Source organism: Typopeltis vanoorti, chromosome 21 (assembly GCF_054136105.1).
Source record: "Typopeltis vanoorti isolate ZY-2024b chromosome 21, IOZ_Tvanoo_1.0, whole genome shotgun sequence".
NCBI lineage: Eukaryota > Metazoa > Arthropoda > Arachnida > Uropygi > Thelyphonidae > Typopeltis > Typopeltis vanoorti.
The window spans coordinates 71285262-71309346 of NC_143569.1; the positions used below are offsets into that span (position 1 = coordinate 71285262).

At 36.3% G+C, this 24085-nt stretch overlaps 1 protein-coding gene across 5 annotated transcripts in view; it reads left to right on the forward strand.

Moving 5' to 3' along the window:
• The window catches only part of Pak (serine/threonine-protein kinase PAK 3-like protein), a 392921-nt gene that overhangs the window by 318552 nt on the left and 50284 nt on the right, over positions 1 to 24085 (forward strand). For all 5 annotated transcript variants that reach the window (XM_090410869.1, XM_090410868.1, XM_090410867.1 and 2 more), the window contains one exon: positions 4069 to 4161. In XM_090410869.1, the coding sequence (XP_090266995.1) occupies positions 4069 to 4161 (93 nt within the window). The remainder of the gene's footprint in view (positions 1 to 4068; positions 4162 to 24085) is intronic.

Consider the following 24085-nt stretch of genomic DNA (forward strand, 5'->3'; position numbering starts at 1 on the left):
AGGTGGAACCCAAAAGTGAATTTGAAATCAAATCAGATGCTGAAATTATAAATATGATGATAAAGAACTCGAAAAAAAAAAGTAAAACATCAACAGGCAGTTGACAGTTTTAATGTGTGTATAAAATGGGCTAAGCAGAATGATATGCCATTCCACAAAATTTTATTGCTAATGCAGCTCCGAGAAGACGCATTTGAAAAGTTTAGCTTCCAAGAAGCAAAAGAAAATTAGTGACTTTTTTTACAAAGAAATAAAAAATTTTTTTTGTGTGTTATTTTGTGAAACTTTTTTTGTGTTGTGTACAAGGAAGTGATATTTTTTACCCCAATTAAGTTATGTACTGAACTATGCAATTTTATTAAATCAGAAATCCTCAACAATACTGGTACATACAAACTAAATTTTTTACTAAAATAAACTTGTATACCGAATTATTTTTTAAGTTTTACATTACAGTATAGCACTTTTTTTTTTTTTCCCTATCAGGTACTTCATTTATTTACAGAATTAAATTGATGTACCATTAGAATCTCATTATTTTTGTCTTAAACAGCAGTTATTGTTGTCTCTTTGGGGGAAAATTCGCTAATCCGAACGAGCACGGTTTTTATTAGTTCAAATTAGTGAGACACTACTGTATATGAAAATATATAGCATTTTCCCCAGACAGCTGTTTTACAATGATGCTGACCCAAACAGCTTTATTCTCCTCTCAGGAATGTACAAAATTTTCATTGCAAGCAGTACTGCTATATCAGGTGGTGATCTGAAGAGTTCATAAGAAAGAACACATCGGATATGGAAAAAATGACTGGTGTACAAATTGGGATTAGCATTTCATACCACTAAGGAAGAGCATCAGGTACTGTGGCAATTCACAGGAATGCCATATATTGAATTCAGCAACTGTGAGCATAAATCAAAGATTTGGCCAAAATGCATTTTCCAACTCCAGTATAACAAAATTTTTATCAATGTCTTATTTTAAACCAGCTTTGGGCAGCATACATTAAAAACCTACAGAGCTGTGAATCAGATTATGATAAATTTATGTAACACAACAATGGGCCATGTGTCTGACAGTTCAACAGTGTTCCATGAAGTTTTAAGTTTATTTTGGGCATGGCAGTTGTTACTTTAGAAGTCAGTCTGTTAACTCAAGTTTTTTTGGAATTTATAATTTAAATCTGAATGTGTACACAATAAGGCATAAGAAACTAGCTGATTAAAATATTTTTTCTTAATGTTTACTATTTTGAGTTTATATTGGATAGGCAATACTGGAAATCTCTCTTTATTGTGTTATGTATTGATGCACTCTTCTATATGATTATTGTGTTTCCTGATTTCTACCCTTAGGAGATGGATGTACAGGATATTATGATAGTACTACATGAAAAGTTTAAATCATTTACTAACTTCCTATTGACATAACATACTATATAACAGTCAGGCCATCAAGGCATTGTTTTTAAAATTTGGATTACTTTTCCTCCATTAATTTTTGTTTTTGTCATTGTATTGTAGCAGTTAAGTGCAAGTCTATTCTACAATTAATTTTTCAACAACTAAAAAAATTTAAAGGAAGTTTTCAAGTCTCTTAGCATGTATTGACTGATCTCCATTGGGGTGCATTTCGATGATAGCACAATTGCATTCCAGCCACATGGCTTGAACTGCATTAAAAGTTTAAATTCAAATAGCTTGAACCAGCCAGATAGTAACTCAGTTAATTTTGTTAAATATCTCAAAGTCTACTGTATGTATATTGTATTTGTGTATAACTAAAAATGTATTTAATAACTTTTAAAACATGTTTATAATTTATTATAACTTCTTCTTTAGGTTGCTGAATCTTTAAGTTTATTTGCTGCATGTACTAATTTTTTTCATTCCTTTCTCTCTTGAGCATTTTAATTCCAGTTCTGAATTCCCATCTCAGCTAAGTCTTTATAAATATTATCCCCCCAACAAATCCATGGTCTACCTCCAGGTCGCTTTCCATCAGGCTTCATCTTGAAGCTTTGTTTAGCTATTCTCTCACTTCACCCATTCTTTCCACTTGTCCAAGCCATCTCAATCTGCATGCTCTAATTTCATTAGCTAGAAGAAGTGGTGATCTATAGAATTCATATAGTTCTTGATGATGTCTTCTCCATTCATCTGTTGTTATTTCTTACAGGTCCATAGACTTTTCTAAGGATTTTATTTTCAAGATCTTTAACTGTGTTGCATCATGATCTGTTTCTTCTCCATATAGAACAATAGGTCTAATGATTGTCCTGTATATTTCTCTTTTAATTCTGCTTGATAGAATTTCAGAAGATAGTAAATGATAAGATCTATTAGTGGCATGTATTCTAGCTTTTATTTCTATACTAATTTTATTATCCCCACTTTTAAATATGGCTCATTTTTGCTTTTATCATTTTTTGTGATTTCTGCATACATTTAGACATTCAATTTTATCCTGGTTGATTTGTAATCCAGTGCTTCAGCAGCAATTTTGAGTTTTCCAAATGTTCTGTTTTCAGCATTTTCTCTAACTAGGTTTGTATCATCTACATATTCTAATGTTAGATTTCTGTTTGTGTTATCTTTTACAGTTTGTCCAATATATATTTTTGCTGAAGTAATAAAGGATGGATGAAAGAGCATCTCCTTGCTTCAATCCTGTCTTAATATCAAAAGTTTCCAATCTAATTCCATTAGCTAATACCATACTTTGGCTGTCAGTAATGCAAATTTTGATTAAACGTATTCTTTTATTTATTTTATGAGGTATTCCTACTTCATCTAATACTCCCCAAATGCCTTTTCTATAAATAAAATATGCACCTGCAGAGTATATCCCCCTCTTTTTTTTTCCCCCGGTATATGCAAGTGTAAAAATTTGATCAACTGTAGATCTATTTCTTTGGAATTCTACTTGGTATTCACCTATATTTTCATTAGCATAAGATGAAATTCTTTTTAGGATATTATTAGATAAAATTTTGTAGCCTGCTGACAGTAGCGAAATTCCTCTGTAATTTTCACATTCATTTTTGTTTCTCTTGTATATATTGGAATGATTAGCGATTCTTTCCATTCTGTATCTCTTCTTTTTCCCATATTAAATTTATCAGCTTATGTATATGAGTAGTTAATTCATTTCCCCCATATTTAATAAATTTCACTATTTCTTTAGGTAACCGGTGCCTTGTCTTTGAGCTGCTTTATACTTTCCTCTACTTCAGCTAGTGAAGATTTAAATATTTCTAATGACATGGATGATAAGTATTCTGTTTTAAACTGAATACTTGGACTAAGCAGGTTCATAACAATTTAGGAGTTTGTTAAAGTACTCTCTCCACCTGTTTGCTATTTCATCCCTAGAGATCCCTTTGTATGTTCCCATGAAGACAGCAATGTAACATTGCTGAAATATAGGAAGTATTTATTAAAGTTTCTTTTAATTAATATTCCAGTACATTGTAAATTCCTTAAATAATTTAATAGTCATGTGTTGCCAACATATAAACCTTTCTACAAGAATTAATAGTCATGCTGGTATTAGAAATAACCTCATAGAATCAGCCTCAGCTCAAAAAAAAAAACGTTCCAAACCTCAACAAATTTGGGTGCATGAGACTGCCCCAAATTTGAGAGACTTTCATCGTAAGAACATCAGCCCAACGGCCAAGACAACCCAATATAGCCCACTAGGGGGCACCATTTTGACTTTAGGAACAACAATAGTTTTTGATCTTCTACCTCATTTGCTTTTTTTAGTGCCTGCGTGCACGTGCCATATTTGTATGTTCCCATGAAGATAGCAATGTGACATTGCCGAATAGGAAGTGTTTATTAAAGTTTCTTTTAATTTAATAATCATGTGTTGCTAAGCCTTTCTACAAGAATTAATAGTCACACTAGTATTAGAAAAAGCACTTTTGCAATAGTTTTTTATTGTATTTATTTCTTTTTATGATGTAAAGTTTAATGGTCAGTAAAATATGAATATCTTCTGTAGTTTTAAAGAGTTTTGAAATACCTCATTTAATCTTCTTTTTTTTTCACCTACAGGTTGTTATGGAATATTTGGCTGGTGGTTCTCTTACAGATGTGGTTACAGAAACATGTATGGATGAAGGACAAATAGCTGCTGTCTGTAGAGAGGCAAGATGACTTTTTTTTCTTTTCTTTGTTTTTTTTTTTTAAATTAAATAAAGATACAATGCTAAATGATATTTAAGAGCTATAACAAGCCTTCCTTCCTCTTTCATGCTTAGACCAACACTGTACCATCAAATATGAAACCAAGTCTGATAAATAGTTTTTCATCCTATACGCGTGGATAGGCTTATGTGTTCATCAGACATGTTGTAATAGGTTTCACGGTATAATAAGAACACAGATGGTTAAGAAAATAGCTATTTATTAACTTAAAGCTAATATTTCGCTGGTATTATATCCAGCATCTTCAGAGCACACAACACAAAGTTTGTTACAAATGTAAGACAACCACAATCTGGTGTAACAGTGGGGGCTAGTATAAGTGATTGCAGTGTGCAACACAAGACTTCTTCTTCTACGCGTTATTCCCGCTTCCTATGCAGTGTCCACGTGTTACTTAGATGCGAATTCTTGTTAGTACTACTCCCAACCGACCCGTCGCCTGGTCTGCCGCTGGGGGGGGGGGTATATTTTTGACTGTAGAGGCGTATGCTCACGGGGGGCCGGTTTGCCTGCTTGCGGGATGAAAAACGCCAGATAAACTCACAGAAAAAACCCTACTGACCGCACCCAAGACTGGCTAACTTGGCTATGTCTGAGGAAGATGCTCAAATTCCTCACGTCTACAACGGGAATCGAACCAGGGACACTCCTTCCCCAGGCATATGGTGCGTGCAACACAAGACTAAAGTCCTAATATGGCGCCATCTAAGTAAAAATGTATTCAATGTGTCTGGGCCATGTGGCCAAATAGCAAACATATCGTCAACATAGCATAGCCAGAGACTAGGTTTGAGAGTGGCTGTGTTGATAGCTAATTTTTCCAGATGTTCAATGTAGAAGTGGGCTAAGGGGGGAGAAAGGGGTGAACCCATAGCTGTCCCAGACACATTGAATACATTTTTAGTGCATCTAAATAGTCAGCACCCTAAAATCCACTTTACAATGGAACTAGAAGCCAATGATTGCCTGCCCTTCTTGGACACACTGATCGCACGTCTTCCAGAAGGTTCCTTATCATTTTCGGTTTATAGAAAACCCACACATACAGGGAGATACTTACACAAACAATCACACCATCACCCTTCTCAACAATATGGTATCTTAAAAACACTAACCCATAGAGCTAGAGCAATCTGTTCCAATGACATTGCTCTCACTGCTGAACTTTCTCACCTACGTCAAACCTTCTTAATCAATGGTTATAATCCCCACAAAATAGATATCATACTAAATGCTACCCATAAATCCCCTCTATCTACCACAGAAGACTACAACAAAACCATCACCATCCCATACATTAAAGGCACATCTGAAAAGATATCTAGGGTGCTTAGCAAACACCAACTACGCACAGTATTTAAACCTTATATAAAATTAGCAACTCTCATCCGTTCACCCAAGGACAAATGCACTCCTTTATCACATCCAGGTGTCTATGAAGTGCCCTGTTCTTGCCATCAAGCCTACTACGGACAGACAGGAAAAAATGTGGACATCCGCCTCAGTGAACACAAAAAATATATCTGACACTTTCGCTATGGTAAGTCGGGTCTGGCAGACCATGCTTTGGATACCCCTGCACACAGAATCAATTGGAAAGAAACAAAAGTAATGCACAGAAGCCTTAAAACATACTCCAAACCTTAACAAGTATAAATGTATAAAGATTTGGGAGACAGTCATCCTAAGACCAAATTAATCTTCTTCTTCTGCCTATCATGGAATATAGGCCATGTGGCCTGTTCCGGTCTCATGCCATCTCTTTCTTGGTCTTCCGATTCTTCTTTTCCCACTTATTTTGTATCTGTATACTATTTTTGGTAGTCTGCTGTTGTCCATTCGATTTAAATGTTCTAGCCATTTTTGTTTATACTGTCTTATGTAGTAATTAATTGGTTTGATTTTTAGGGATTGTAAGATTTCTTCATTTGTTTTGTGGTCCCACTTGGTATATCCAGCTGTTTTTCTAAGGAACTTCATTTCTGTTGTTTGAATTCGTTTTTCATCTTTCCTTTTCATGGTCCATGTTTCGCTTCCGTATAGTAATTTCAACCAAATTAATATTTTTTAATTTATATTTTTTCAATTTGAATTTTTTGGACTACTATTTCAAAACTTTGATTATTTTATTTATTTATTTTATTTTTTTTTTTTTTACCTAGATGGCGCCATATTAGGACTTTAGTCTTGTGTTGCACGCTGCAATCACTTATACTAGCCCCTACTGTTACACCGGATTGTGGTTGTCTTACATTTGTAACAAACTTTGTGCTGTGTGCTCTGAAGATGCTGGATATAATACTAGCGAAATATTAGCTTTAAGTTAATAAATAGTTATTTTCTTAACCATCTGTGTTCTTATTATACCGTGAAACCTATTACAACAGTTGTTCATCCTTATTCCAGTAGTGTCCTGTATTTGTACTGACCAAAATTTGACTCATTGCAGGATGACAAACTAGAGTTTCTGGAAGAATAAACCCTGCCACTTCTGTATGAGAATGCGTCATTTACCTTCAGATAAAAAGTCTTCATTGAGGTTCTTTGTATCATAGACAAGATTTTCAACCAGATTTCTCCACTCAAAGGGCATTGTCAAAACAACTGATGGAGGCACTTGCTATAGCAAGCAATATGAAATTATTCATTTTCTTCCCCATAGAAAAGATAAGTTTGTAACTGTTTGTTATATGTTTAATTCTGTTTATTCTTGATAAACAGAATATTCTGAAAGTTCTGTTAATCTAATCTAATCCCGTTCCATCTTCTTTTATTATGGCTCAAGGAACCTGTTACAACCTTTTAACTTGGCATTTTATGAACTATTCATCAAAAGATGTATATTACATATCATATATCTTTGTTATATGATATGTAATATGCATCTCTTGGTGAATGTATTCTCTTTCTGCTTTATTTCTTTTTCAAAATTGTGTGTGTTGAAAGGGGGTTGAGAATCCTAACTTTCATGAAAGAAAGTCCCTCACATCCTTGATATTTCTTGCATCCTATACAAGATATAAACCGAGGTTTTCCAATCAATATTTGATGTTATTCTTGACTGCACTACTAAAACAAGAAAATATATTAAGTAGATGCCTTAACAGCCATTAAACTGTGCTGTAGTGGACAAGTTTGTTAATGTTACATAGAGAATTGGTACAAATTGTAGGCCACTAATTGATTGTGTGGTGATATGCAGTTTATATAGTTTCTTTTACTTAAGCTAGCTTCATTTGACGAAAGAGGCCATGCTGAAGGAAGATGGGTGTGGAAGGTAAAGAAATGGCAGCTGGACTTCTAACTGGCAGGTAATTCATTGTCCAATGAAACACCTCCTTTCTAATTAGAATCCTGAAGGGACTGTTGCCTTGTTTGGTCTCCAGAGCGGGTCTGCTTTCTCTTTTCCCTTTGTTACATGCAGTGCAGGTAACACTATTCAAGGACATGCCTACTATACTGTAATTAACTAAAAGATAATACATCCTCTGTTAATGAATACAGCAGTAAAGCAGTTATTTAAGTTTTGGCCTCCAGATAGTATACAGGACTAAACCTAACGGTTTGGTTTAAGAGGCTTCCTGACCAGTTAGTGAATAATCCTTTTGCCCCTTAATTGTCTAGTTTATTCTTCTTCCTTTTTTGTATCAGGCCTATTGGCCTGTTATGGAGCTAGCCCTATGCCTCCCAGTATATTCTATGGCTGTAGCTGCGTGTGTTCACGGGGCCAGTTTGCCTGCTTGCAGGAATAAAAATGCCAGATAAACTGGTAAGAAAATCCCTGCAGTCCACGTCCAAGAACAGCTAACTTGGCTATGTCTGAGAAAGATCCTAAACTCTCCATGTCAACTCCTTTCCCAGGCATATGGTTGCGAAGCTCATAGCCACTCAGCCAACCATGTAGACTGTCTAATTTATGGCTAGAAGTTATCCAAAAAAGGTTATCACATTTGAAAGTTTTCCCATAAAATATACAAAACAATCATAAAAATTAAATTATAAAAAATCACAAAAAAAAAGATAAAAACAGTATAAGTCTATACATAAACAACAAAAAAATCTTGTATTAATTTTTCTAACATTCATTAGTGTCAATTGAAATTTAAATAATGTATGCCACTACTTCATTCATAAAGATCTAGAAGACTTATCTGTTATTTTTCATACAACTTCATCCAACATCTTCAGCATTTCAGCATTTGGATATCAGGCAGATATCCAAACTGTTTTGTATAATTCCTTTTTGCAAAAAATCTAACTACTGAACTTAGAATTCCCACTTTATGATATACTCTAGTTCAAAATTTCTTTGCTATTAATTACATTTTCTTTCTTTCATTTGCTCTCTAAATTTACCATTTTCATATTCCACTAACCATATTGACCTCTATGATTATGTATCTCTGAAGATTGATTTTCTTTTAATTATTCGAACAGTAAAATCATCTTTCTTGAGATTACCACCCAATACATAAACCTGAATAATGAAGAATGAGGCACTAGGCATTATGAAAGTTACTTTAATAATGCCCTTCTACGGTTCCTTCACATCCTCAACACTGTCATTTGAGAAAGAAGACAGTGCATGCGAAGAAAGATCTCCCTAGTTTCAAATGTTACATAAAAAAATCAAAAGCTATATTTCACCTTATGTTTTTAACTGAGGTTAGTAACAAGTAAATTTTTCTTTTATGTTGGAGGAAAATGCAATGTCATGTTTATTCCATCATCACTTCTTTTTTGTTATGGGATTCGCTAAGTGTAATACATGAGTTTTTTTTTTTGTGTGTGTGTGTGTGCTGCTTATGTTTATAATTTGATTAATGTGTCATGTATCTATTCTTTTTTCATTAAAATTAATTTGTAATCTCTTCTAGTTTTATGTAATGTCTAAATAAATGCAAGCAAATGTAATATAATAATTGCATTATATTACAAACTTATATCTAATTCATCCCTAAAAAGAGGGATGAATTAGATTCATCCATTACCCTCAGTCCTCTCAGACAATCAAGAAAGCCATAACCAGCCAACTTCTTCACTATCTGAAGGCTCATTGATTAATTAGTAATCACCAATATGGATTCTACATCACATTTCCTAACCATCTCATCCACTTTTGGTTACATAGGCAATTTGGTCATGTGGTCATACTTGATATTGCCAGGTCATTCATTAGGATCCAAGAGATTTTCTGCACTACCATCATATAATCTTCCTTCGGTCTTTTGCAATTAGGATACCAGTTTTCTTTCTGATTATTCACTGGATATTATAATGGATGGTACCTTATTTTCATATTTCTCCATCAATCAATGGATACCTTGGGACTGTGCTTTGCTCACATTTTTTTATCTTTATATCTCTCATTGACCACATGTCAGCATATCTCCTTCCATTTCCTCATTCAGCTGATTACAGTCTCAGAAGATTGAAGTCTTTGTTACGAATGTCTTAAACAGTGCTCACCTGGTCATGTGGGAGGTGAGAATAATATTGAGAACTCTAATGCTGCCAACGTGGTCCTATCTTGATTATCATGAGAAAGATACTGCTTCACTCTTTACTTTTGCTGATAATTAGATCTCTAATTAGGGTCAGACTTCTTCTTTGAGGTTAACTACATTTCTAACCTTTCCTGTCATGAACATATCATATTCAGAGCTTCTTCATCCTGCCAAAAAATTTGATGTCATCTTCCATTCAGAACATTACTTTTCACTTGTACATTTCTTAACAGGGGTGCTTAAGGGTCAAAGCTGTATAACTGAGAGAAGACCTCCACATAGCCTTTAAAGGAATGCAGAGAACCGACCAGGGCTTCTGACCTAATGTCCAATCCTCACTTTCTTGTGGTGCACCCTGTTGAGCAACCTGGATACTGAACGAACGAGGATGGGCTGGCAATTTGGGATTTAGCTGACCAAATTGTATTCTTATTGGTTAAACCAAAATACAAAATGATGGTACAACATGACAAAATTTCATGCCGGCTGGGATGTCACCCGGTTAAATAAGAGCCCCATTGTTTTTGCCAGGGAACCAGGGCAAACAGCAAAAAGTCAGCTACTGTAACAAATCTGAAAACAAACCCCAACTTAACATCACCAGAGTTAAAGATTGGTACTATCAACATAAGAAGCCTGAATGGCAAAGAAATGGAGCTAGCTGAGGAATTAGATAAGTACCAGATCGACATAATAGGGGTGACTGAAACAAAAAAGACAAAAACTGGTGAGATTTTTCTGAGCAATAAATACAAAATGTTATATTCAGGCAATGACGATCAAGGAAAAGGAGTAGCCATAGTATTCAACACTAAATACAAGGCTAATCTTCTTGAATAGCAGGTAGTCTCAAGTAGAGTGATGTGTGCAAATATCAGAATGGGGAACTGGACAATGAGACTTATTTGTGCTTATGGTCGCACAGAAGGTTCTACTAAGGTAGAAGTGGAGGAATTTTTTGAGGCTTTAGAGAAAGCAACTGACACAGTGAAAAAGGAAAAGTTGGTGCTTGTTGGGGATCTAAATAGCAGAGTAGGAAATAATTGTCAGACATACAAAAATATTTTGGGAAAATTTGGAGAAAAGAGCAAAGCTAATAATAATGGCAAATACCTGTTGAATTTCTGCTCAGGACATGGACGGGTTATTACTAACACCATGTTCCAACATAAAAATGTGCACAAATTCACATGGAGAGAAGAGGCAAGGAATAAGAAAAGTCTCATTGACTCTTCTCTCCATGTGATTGTTGATAGTGATGTTTTGTCTCTGGTACAGGACACCAGAGTGTACAGAGAATTTGAAATTAGAAGTAATCACTATTTAGTCTTGAGCAGGATAAAATTGAATTTCATATTGAGAAGAATAACATGTAAGAAAGTTTTAAAACGAATAAAAGTTGAGCAACTCTCAGATGTGAACTGTAGACTAAAATACACAAAGATGAAAAAATGAAAGAGTTTGAGAATGGGAAGCAAACCATGGAGATTCAGTGGCAAGTCTTGAAGAAAACCCTGATTGATTCAGCCAGAGAGGCATGTGGTGAGATTGTCTGCAAGGATAGAAAAATCAGAACTCCATGGTGGACACAGGAGTCAAAGAGGCAGTGAAGGAAAAGAAGAAAGCATATCAAAAGTTCCTGGCAAATAAGTCAGCTTGTGCTCTTAGAGAATACAGAGACATATGTAAGAAAGTGAAACACTGTAAAACTGGCTAAACAAAAGTCATGGGAGGACTTTGGCAAGAACATAGAAAATAAATATCAAGAAGGTGGCAAAATATTCTGGAGGTTGTTGAAGAAGCTTAGAAATGAGGAAAAAGTGCTGTAAAAGGACTTAGAGATGACAAAGATGACATGAAAGCGGGAGAAAAAGATATCTACTTCGAAAAATTGCTAAATGAAACAAGAAGTGATAGCACAGTGGTAAAAAAACACTCAACAGGCATACAGGAATACATATCCATACTTGAAGTTGAAAAAGCTATCAAAGGCTTGAAAGGTGGAAAGGCTGTAGGAGTAGATGATATTCGACCAGAAATGCTGAAGTATGGTGGTATAACCATCTTACAGTGGCTGCACTGCATAGTCCAGAAAGCCTGGACAAAGGGACGAATTCTCGATGATTGGAGTAGAGCTCGAATAGTACCCATGTATAAAAATGGAAATAAAACTGAATGTGAGAATTACAGAGGTATTTTCCCACTGAGTGTTCCTGGTAAGTTCTATGCAAGTATACTTGAGAAACGGTTGAGAAGAATTGTGGAAGAAAAGCTTGGTGAAGAACAAGCTGGATTCAGGCTAAATAGAGGCTGTCAGGATCAGATCTCCACTTTACGACAAATAGTTGAGAACGCATGGGAATATAACAAAGATCTGTATTTAAGTTTTGTCGATCTGGAAAAGGCATATGACAAGGTGTGCCAAGAGAAAAGTTATTCAATACGCTACAGTTATATGGTGTCCACGGGGCATTATATCAAGCAATACTTAGTCTTTATTTGAGTTGCAAGTGAGCAGTTAGAATTGAAGGAAGTACAGGAAGATGGTTTAATGTTAAATCTGGTGTGAGACAAGGATGTACATTATCCCTCTCTGTTATTTATTATTTATATGGATTACGTTATGAAGGAAAGTGTTATTAAACATGATATCAAAATTAGAGATGTTAATGTCAGCTCTTTGCTTTATGCAGATGATGTTATACTTCTAAATAAATCCGCTACAAGTCTGCAAGATTCCCTGACTAAATTGAATAACTGTTGTAATAGATATGGTATGAAGGTCACCAATAAAAAGACAAAGACAATGAAAATAGGCAGAATCATTGAAAATGTCAGCTGTGTTGTCAATGGAGAACCTGTGGAACAAGTAAAACATTTCAGCTACTTAGGCACGATTTTTAGTGAAGGAAAAAAAAAAAAAAAATCGGCTAACGCCTTTTTATTCCTGTATACTAGAGTAGGCGAGGCCATTTAGCCCTATCTAACTTTTGGAGACTGAGTGGGCAGTTCAACCTCCACTGGTACCAATCAGTGATAGATGGCCCAAAGCTATCACTAATTAAGCAGTACACAGTGAAGAGAGTGGTCCCTAACCCTAACACAATGTATTTAATGTCTGAAATAATGTGGGTTCTACGGTCGATTTTCTTGAGTTTCTGGGAGGAAAAACCCGCATGCTCTTGCCAGAGATCGACTAACTCGGGAACCGGTCGAAAAAAGGCTTAGAAAAATTTCCTCTAGTCGCCGACTAGACTCGAAACCAAGTCTTCCTTCGTGCGGCCAAGTGCCGTGGTGTGCAAACGCTACATCCACTGAGCTACACAGGCTTTTTTTCTTTTTTTTTTTTAGTGAAGATGGTAAATTAAATATGGAAATAGACAATAGAATCAACAAAGCTGGTATGGTAGGAAGTCAGTTCAATAAATTCATATGGAATGAGATAGAAATTAGTTGGAACACTAAATTAGCTGTATACAAGACAGTGTTCAAACCAGTTTTAACTTATGGATTCTGAAAGCTGGGTCAGAAGTAAAACGACCAAAGACTAGAGACCGCAGATATGAGAGTCCTGAGAAAGATTAGAGGCGTGAACAGATGGCATCAATGGCAATATCATATTAAAAACGAGGATATTAGGAAAGAACTTGACATTGTCAGCATCCAGAAATGCATTAGCAGAGCTAATCTCAGGTGGTATGGTCACTTAAACAGAATGGGCGAGGAAAGATTAGCCATACAAGTGTTCTCCGCCAGGTTGGCAGGAAAACGACCCAGAGGAAGACCAAGATATAGGTGGATTAATACAGTACAAATTACCTTAAACGATAGAAATATAAGATCTGATAATGTTGTAGTTTTGACAAGTAACAGGCTGATTTGGAGGAAAATTGTAGATAGGAAGTTAGTAATGATGTAAATTTTTCATGTAGTACTATCATATCCTGTACACCCCTTGAGGGTACATGGCAGGAATTTGATGATGATGGCATTTCTTAACATTGCATAAATCGCAAATCTGCACAATCATAGAATGCTGTTTTCGTTTGGGGTGGTATGCTAAAAACCTGATGCAGAGGCAATTTTTTAGATGATTGTTTAGATTGATTTTTTAAAATTGTATTTTAAAGTCTGAATACTGGGACTGAACACACCTTCAAATGCTGTATAGTGGAAAGGACTTGTATGTAGTTATAAAATTGATCTTCAATTTGCTGATTTTCTCTGTTGATGAAGTTATAATGTAAAGACATCTTAAAACAGTCTGAAATTTTGTGTTTGATATTCTCGGGTATGGAATATTATTCTTTAATTTCTGTGAGAGTACACTTTACATAGAATATGCTACCTTTTTTAAGATGAATGCTGTTGATCAGACTACATAAGGTGACATTGAAAAATTAAAGATGGAAACTTAAAACTTGCATAAATTAAGTTTATTAGCTGTAAAATTTTCATCGAAGTATCATAGGCATCCTCAGTACAATAACAACAATGGAACAAAAAATAAAATTACAATAAAAGAATCAATAGGGTTCTTAAGAGTCAAGGCTGGATAACTGGGAGGAGACCTCCACATGGCCTTTTGGAGAATGCAGAGAACTGAGCAGAACCTCTGAACTGATGTCCATTCCTTGCCTTCTGATGCACCCTGTTGGGTATCTACCTGGATACCCAAAAGAGAATTGGATACTGAATGAACAAGGATGTGCTAGAAATTTGAGATTTAGTCGACCAAATTGTATTATTGGCTTAAACTATAACTTAAAATGACGGAATCTCATGCTGGGAGGTGTTGCCTGGTTAAACAAGGCCATCATTCTTTTCATGAAGGAATCAGGGTGAACAACAAAAAAAAAAATCAGCTACTGGAACAAACCCAACCCCAACTTAACATCAGCAAAGATTGACACCATCAACATAAGAAACATCAATGGAAAAGAAACGGAACTAGCAGAAGCATTGGATAAGAACCAGATCGACATAATAGGTGTTACTGAAATAATGAAGATAAAAACAAATGAGCAACAATACAAGATGTTATATTCAGGAAGTAATGATCAGAGAACAGTAGGAGTAGCTATAATATTAAACACTAAATATGAGGATAAATCTCCTTGATGGCAAGTAATATCAAATAGGTGATGTCGACAAATATCAGAATAGAAAACTGGACAATGAGACTTATTTGTGTTTATAGCCATACAGAAGATTCTAATAAGGAAAAAGTAGGAATTTTTTGAGGCATGAAAAAAGACACAATGAAAAGGAAAAGTCGGTCCTTGTTGGGGATCTAAACAGCTGAGTAGAAAATTATTACCAGGCATAGAATATTTTGGGAAAATTTGGAGAAATGAGCAAAACTAATAATAATGGTAAGTACCTGCTAGATTTCTGCTCATGACATGAAATTGTTATTACTAACGCCATGTTCCAATATAAAAATGTGCACAGATTCTCATGAAGAGAAGATGTGAGGAAGAAGAAAAGTCTCATTGACTGTTATTGTTGTTAATTAACCTAATTAATTTTAACTCTCTTAGATTAGCTTTTTTCTAAACATTCTCTTAAATTATAATATAGTAGTAGTCTAATAATAGTTTTCCTTTCGATCTTTTTTCTCCCATCGATGTCATCTGTTCAAATCTCTTAATTTTCTTCATAACTAGAGTCAAATACATTATCTAATCAAAACTATCCAGATGTCTGCTCATTCCCATTTTCACTCTAAAACAGTATTGATATGCTTTTTCTAATATAACAGCCCTCACCCTTCTGGGAAGACTTTCTACTGGATTTTGGTATGTTGCTGCAGTAATTCCTTCTATTCTTGAAGAGCATTAGTGAGGTTGCTCGTTAATGTCAGAGGATTCAGCTTAGCTCACAGTTGGCACTTCAATTAATCCCACAGGTCTTTGTTAGATTGAGAAGATCTGTGTTCTGTGCAGGCCTGTAAAGTTCTTCAGCACCCATCTCCTCCAACCATTCCTGCACAGACCTTGCTTTGCAGATGGAACATTGTCATGCTGATACAGGAGAGAGGCCTTCACTGAATTATTGCCATAAAGTTGGAAACAAAGAATTGTCAATTAATTCAGTTTAATGGAATATAAGCTGCAGCTTTTCAGATTCCTCATCACTGGAACTAACGGCTCCAGCCTGAACCATAAGAAACAGACAATGCCTCCTCCACCAAACTTCACAATTGGCACAACACATTTGGGCAGGTATCATTCTCCTGTTATCTGCCAAACCCAGACTATTTGTCATACTGCCAGTTGGCAAAACATGTTTCATTACTTCAGAGAATGCATTTCCTATGCTTCTGAATCTAATGGCCATGAGCTTTACACTACTCTACCTGATGCTTGGTTTTGCCCATGTTGATGTTAGGCTTATGTGTGGCTGCACAGCCATGGACATCCATATTCTTCAGCTCCCAACAAACAGTTGTGGTACAGGCATTGCTTGCAGGAGCATTTTGGAACACTCAGTAACTGTTTCATCCGAGTAAGGTAATTTTTGCCTCTGTGTTTCAGTGGTCTGATTGATTTTATTTGCCCTTCTAGGTTATGATGGTGCTGTTGTTTTGCTCCTAGGTGTTTCCACTTCACAATAATATCACTTATAGTTTGATTGGTAGAGCTGCAGCAGGGCAGAAATTTCCCAAACTGAGGTGTTACAAATGTGGCATCCTATGATAGTACCAAATCGAAAGTCACTGAGCTCTTCAGAGTTACCCATTTTACTGTTAATATTATTTGTCTACGAAGATTGCAAGATCATATGCTTCCTTTCATACCTGCATGAGCTATGGATGTGATGTATATAGCCCTATCTACTACTATGAAGGAGTGTCTGGATTGTTTTGATTAGACCATATATAATCTACTCCAGCCACCTTTCCTCATTTTAAATTACTGACAGTTTTTTTTCCTACTTACAAAAATATATTCACGACTAGATTTCTCCTTGACATTTTCTATCTGTTTTGTTGCTGGTTATCTCATTTAATAATTTTTCCAAGTAAGTACTCTAGACATCTAATCCTTATATTCAGTTCTTGACATCTTGATCAATCTTAATTATTTTTGTTACATATTCTTCCATTTCTTATCTTTTGTTGACTGTGGGTTCTGTAACATGCAAAGAAGTTAACACGTTAACTTACAAACTTATTTTCTTGGAACTTTTAATATGATTTCTTATTTTCTTTAAACTACCTTGAATTCGTGATTTTTTTTTTGTCCTTGAAGACAATTTCACTTTCTGTCTGAATCAGTCAATATTTCTACAGATTTTGCCTCTGAGTCTCTGTTCACCGTTCTATGTGTAGTGTGAGTGATACCCTTGATACCCAGAACCATAGGCAGGGCAATCAGGGATACTACTGATATTCATCATTTGAATAGGCTGGAAATTTGGGCAAACAAAAATGGCTGTCAGTGTAATGTTAGTAAGTGTAAAGTTATGCACTTTGGAGTGATGAGATTTCCAGCATATTACATTAGCAGGATTATGCTACAAGAAACTGAGGAGGCAAGGGATCTTGGCATATTGATGGATAATAATTTGAAGTTCAAAGGTCACATAGCAAAAGTTGCAAATACAACTCAGAGGATAATTGCAATGTTGAAGTGAACCTTGACATGTAAGGATAAGTAATTAATTTTGCCTCTTTATAAGGCTTTGATAAGACCACATCTGGATTATTGTGTGCAGATTTGGTCTCCTGGGTTTCAAGGGGGATAAAGAAGCTGTGGAAAAGGTGCAAAGAAGAGTTACAAAGATTATATCCGGATTGAGGGATTTAGATGATGAGGACAGATTGTGGGTATGTGGATTGCAGACTCTGGTTAACAGGAGAAAGAGAGGTGATATGATAGAGGTCTATAAACTTTTGAATGGGTGTTATAGCATTTCAACTGATGAAATTTTTTGTTATATGGAAGGTGGGGAGAGAACATGGGAGCATCCATGGAAGTTAAATTTATTTGCAGTCAAGAAAGGGGTAAGAGCTAAGTTTTTCCCTCACAGAGCAGTGAGTGAGTGGAATAGTTTTCCTTTAGGGATAGTGAGTGCATCTAGTGTGTATGAATTTAAGGGAAGGTATGACATTCTGAGAGGGAATGGAATCATCAGAGATGTCATCGAAAAGATCCAGAGGAAGAGTAAGGAAAACAATGCTAGATGACATGCTGAATAGAGACAGGTACACAACCTTGAAAGAGAAGACTCAGAACAGAAGAGTGGAAGGAAAGTTTTTTGCTACTAAGAGAAGAACCTGCTCAATTGCAGAATACTCAAGAAGAAGATGGCAGTTGGTTTGGGTGATTCATAGCCTCCCTCAATGAGTCCTTGACCCCCTGGAGGTCTTAGATAATAATAATAACGATCTCTTCCATTTGGATGGTATCAGTTAAAACAACTGCTGGCCTACAGTTAGTGTACAGTGTTAGTGTACCTCTGACTCATTACTATCAGTAATGAGTCAGAAGGCTTCCAAGTAAGCTCATGCATAATTCCACTGCCACATACTCTGTCAGATGATATCTGGAGAGGGAGTCTGAGCAGTGGTATGTGGGAGGCACTTCAAGGTCACATTATGGCAGGGAGACTGGTCACTCTCTGTATGGATGTCATGTCCGAAAGTATCTCCTCACTGCACATCCCCACCTTATCCTTCTACTAGCCATGAATGAACTAATGATAAATCATATAAGCAATGACAGCGACACTGGGACAAAAGAGGATCTCCCTCACAAACTAATCCCAACAAAAAAGACACAACACAACCAATCACAACATTCAAGCCATGCCAGAATCTCTTTATTAAAAACTCATTTTCACATCTACTTTACTAACATCTGTGGCATTAATGCCAACATAAATGACATTCACCATCGCTTAGTGATTCAGACAACACATCTTACTCTTCACAGAGTTAGATGTGTGGTCTTACTCTGTCAAATAGCATCTACATCCACTACTGTCCATCTCCAATTTACAACACTTTACAATTCCTTTTGCCACAAGAGTGACACCTGTACTTTTGTGAGATCAGACATTGCATGCCTGAGGATCGTTAATTTAGAATCCCTTGCTTTTGACCTCTGATTCGAGGTTTCCTTGCCCTATTTAGTAATATTCATCTGCTGCATTTACCATTCTCCAGACTGATAGCCACTGGCACCTCTTGACATTCCTCTCCATGATTGATCATCTGCAATCCAGCCATTCAAATTGTCAGGTCCTCTCCCTAGGTGACCTCAATATCCATAATTCTAATTGGCTCCCCTTTTCTAACCACCAACTAAGCTGGATGAGAGGCAAAAATCTTTGCCATAAGTAATAACCTAACACAAATTGTACATCTACCTGCATGAATTCCTGATAACTCTCTTCACATCTGTAATCTGGATCTCTTTTTAATGAGTTCTCCTTCTAGACGGTCACCTCTCTTCTCGGCAACTCAAACCACAGTCTTGTACAAGTCTCCTCTGTCACAGGATGCTATTCCTCAAACCACTCCTGACTTCATATCCTCCTGTACTACAAAGGTGCTAAATGGGATGATCTCCAGAATATCTACTTCTTTTCTTGGTTTGACTATGGCTTCTGCTTATTCTAGTTGGTGATAACCTTCATGTTCTGCTGAATCTTCATCTGCTTTCCATTCCTTGATCCAACACAAAATGTATCAAAGCAGTTGAAGAAAACATTCATCTTATCGCAGGTTACTCGCCTCAATATTCCCAGCTTCATGCTGTGCCTATGCCATAGCATACAACAGATGTTAAATAGTCATCTGCAGTTCTAAATCTGATTCCATAAAGGCCACCAGAAGAAAGCTTGTCTCCTGTTCAGTTGGAAGCCTTGCTATAGTTATTGGGCCACTGATGGGCAGGGATGCACAATATACAGTCTCTCCCTATCAAGCCAACCCCACCTTCCTATGGTGTGGCCTGTGTCCACAAAACGGGCCCTGGTGCTTGCCCACTAGGTGGTGGATGACACCATCACCCAGTGAAACACCACCACCCTGTTTATTTTGGACCTGAAGTGGCGAATACTATGTTTGCCCTCCATAGCAAAGGTTCCAGCTTCTGTCCTCTCCCCTCTCTTCTCCATGCAGTATGAGTGATATTCTTCAAGGGCATGCGTGACATAATTAGAGACCCAGTCCGTCCTTGTTTCAAAGGTACAGCAATTAAAATGGTGGTAACGCAAGGCAGCCATCAGATTCTACACTGGTCTGAACCAGTCAGTAACGAGTCAGGAGGCTTCCCAGTTGATTGATGCATAATCCTGCTGCCACATACCCTGCAGGTCATGCCTGATAAGGGAGTCCAAGTAATGGTATGTGGCAGATGCTGTTGAGGCCATAGAATGGCGATTGGTCACTCTCTGTAATGTTATCGTGTTCATGAGTATCTCCCCATTGCATTCCTCTGTTCTTTACTTTCATCTAATAAATCAAAAATGAAACAGACCAACAACAATAGGCAATAGTGTGAACAAAATAAATCTCCCTCAACAACCAGTTCATCCAAAAAAATCAAACAGTATTGCAAACATACCAGGATCCCAACCAAAAAGGGGAAGAAAATCATTTCCACATTCATAGCATAAATTCTAACATAAACAAAGTTCATCACCACTTGAAGACATCCAAACCAGACCTTCTCTTAACAGAACTCAAATTGCACCTACATCAATCACAGTTCACCTTCAATGCCCAAATTATACTTTTTATGATTCATTTCACCATGAAGATGGCATCTGTGCCTTTGTATGTTCTGACATTGCCTGCCAGATTTAGAATCTCCTGCTTTTGACTTCCTTTTGGCCGAAAGTTTCCTTGCCCCAATTAGTCCAGACAATGAAGTGATCATCCTAGGTGACCTGAATGTCTACAACTAAGTGGTTGCTCTTCTTTAATACTACTGATAAAGCTGGACATGCAGAAGTTTTTGCTAATGATCTAATGAAAATCGTGCCGCCACCTACCTGAATTGCAGATAATCCCCTCCACTTTCCCAATGCCAGTGATTTTTTTTTTTTTTTTTTAACTAGTTCTCCTTCTAGACACTGTAGAGGTTACCTCTCCTCTCGGCAACTCAGATTGCAATCTTGTGTAAGGTTCCAATTTCACAGAATGCCCTCCTCTGACCACATCCAACCTCGTTTCCTCTGGCACTACAAGGTACAAAGTGGGTTGATCTCCAGAACTACTACTATTCTTTCCCAACGCATGACTGTTGCTTCTACTCTTCTGATCCAGACACCTGCAGTGAGTGAGTCACATAAATCATCCACAGTAGCATGAAAGCATTCATCCTTCATTACATCCATTCATTGCATCCACTTTCCAATCCCTGGCTAACAGAAGATGTATGAAAGTAGTTGATGAAAAAAACTCAGCTTACCACAAGCGACTTGTATCGCTTGTGGCAATAAATGTGCAGTAAATCAACTCCAGCAAATCAGACTTCTTAAACAGCCAATAACAGAAAACTTGTCTTTTTTTCCAAATGGTAGCTGTGCCTTCTGGTCCCTTGCTTCCTACCATACTGGAATCTGAGCACCATGTGCCTCCTGTGGTTTTTTTTTTGACAAAAAGACAAAAGTACTAAATACCATACAAGAGTCTTCTGATCCTGATGGCAACTCTCCAGCTGTTCTCAAAGGTGCTCCAGAACTAACACCTATCCTGTATCATCTCTACACTCTATTATACATGGTTAATACTTATCCCAATGACATACCCTACCTATTCCAAAAAAAAAAAGGGTGGGGTGGGAAGAAGTCTACTGCTAAACTATGACTGATTGCCATCACCTTAGTCCTCTCCAAAATAATGGATAATGTTGTCATCCAGTAGTATGGATTCTGCCATTCATGACCCACAGCTTTAATCACTCACCACTGGTCATGGACTATGGAAGTGTTTGGAGAAACTTGTTGCTCTTGACATTTCCAGAGCTTCTAACCATGCCTAGTATTGAGGCCCACTAAACAAATTGCCATCCTTTGGTCTACTTTCCACCCTCAGTAATTGGGTTGCAATCTTCCTCTCTGGTTGTTTACTGCATGTTATTTATGGTGGATGGCTCCCTCTCTTCAAGCTTCACCAATGAAGCTTGAAGGGAGGCTCCCTCTCTGTCCTCAGGCTTCATTGGTGAAGCCTGAGAACAGAGACCTCAGGTCCTGTCCTATTACTTGCTCTCTCCTGTACATAAATGACCTACTCTCAATCATCACTAGGGCTTTTGACAACTTTGTAGACAGTAGTACTGTTCATTCATCTTACTTATTTGACAAACCATTCAGTGGACAGGCATCTCAAGCATTAAGGTTATCTACAACCAGCACTTTAAAGATTGATCTATGTACTGTCCTTCACTGGGATGAGGACAATCTCACCAACATATAGTTTGCCTTTTCTCTCACAAAAGAAATCTCAGCTCACTTAACCTTACCCTCAATAATACACCCATCACTAAACAAGATCAGATCTCTCTCTCTCTGCTTGGATTGTCATTTACCTCCAGTCTCTCCTGGCATAAACATCATATCAGTAGCTTCCTCAGCATCCAAAAAACTGGGCATTCTCTTTCATTCAAGGTGCAATTTTACATTCAACCAACTTTTAACTTTATACAAATCCCACATCTTCACATCCTTAGAATATTGTTCAAATATTTGGCTGGTGCACTTAAATCTTCTTTAAAAATTCTTGACTCTATCCAAAGAAGAGCAATTTCACTTAGAGATGAGTCAAATTGCTCTTTTACAGATTAACTTGAACCTCTATCTCACAGATTCAGTGTTTCAGAAATACTGGCAGCCATCATTTCCTCCCCTTTCTGTTATACCTGGTATACAAGATCAGTAGCTGCCCTGCATCCCTTCCCTGTGCAACTGTCAACACTGAATCTGCTTCTTCTCTCTTTTATTTCATCTACTTTTGTCTTCTGGAACAGCCTCATGCAATAAGAATTCCCAAACAACTACAACTTACAGTTTAAAAAAAGAAAGAAAAAGTAAAACTTCTGGGACTGATGTGCTTATAGGTCCTTTAACCTTTTATGTATGATATAAATTAAAGATACCAAGAAATTATATACTTGGTTTAATCCTTTATCCAAGTGTAAGCAAACAAAGTTTGCGCCTGGAGTATTATTCAGACACAAACTTTGCTTACACTTGGTAAAGGATTAAACCAAGTATATAATTTCTTGGTATCTTTAATTTATAGTATAACCAAGTGGAAAAATTTCCAACTCTCGTGTATGAGATCAATGGGGAAGAAAATTTCTCTCATGGTATAGTTGGATAATTGGGGATTACTGTATTTGAGTCTATAGTTAACCTTGGAAAGCTGCTCACCTTTGTTTTTAAAATTAAGAATTTTTAAAATATTCACTTTTATGCATACTTTTCTTTTCAGTGTGTTTCTCATTTTTATCTTCTTAAAAGTAAATTGTGATCACTTCCTATTTTAGACCTATGAGTATATAGTTTTCTATCTGGAACCAGTCTGAAGATATCATTATCATCAATAACATAATCAATATGACTTTTAACTAGATACTTATAACATCACAGTAAGTTCTGAAATGATATCAGAACTTACTGTGGTGTTAAGTATCTAGTCTTAATTTTTTTTTTTTTTTTTTTTGGAAAGAAATTCTTCGTGTATGATTTTGAATGACCTGTTGAATAATCAACAAGGTTGTGTAACAATTTTTAATTATTTTATGTAGAAATCATTTGAATACAATAATTAATTTTCTTCACCAGGAAGTCTAATTTCCCCCTCCCCTCCAAGTAGTTTCAAAAAATACTTAATTCAAAACACTCCAGATCACTCAGAAATACTGAGAATCCCTATATGATAGAATTTTGTGATATTTGTCTCTGAACAGGTTGCTTAAATCCTTAAGTGGTTTTGCCATCAAGTATGCCACTTGTAAACCAGTGATATGCTTGTTCCATGTCTACACTCAATGATCTCATGATTGTCAAGTGCCATATGCCCATGTCCTATTGTACTTTAATCAAAATGACCATTTGGCTTAGAAGTAGATCTCAGAATATCAAGACTGTATCAGACTTATGAAAAAAACATGCATGGTTTTATGTAAACTTCCACTACTTACTGTATCAGCCTAATCTTAACCGCAGTGATGCTCTCTCTATACTGAGTCTGATTGGGAAATTTATCATATCAAACTTATATATTTACCACAAAGCCTAAATACATAATTAATTCATGACTTAAAAAAAAAAATAATAATAATAATTATCTCCTTCTCAATTGACTATTAATATATTCATTTCAATTTAACCCA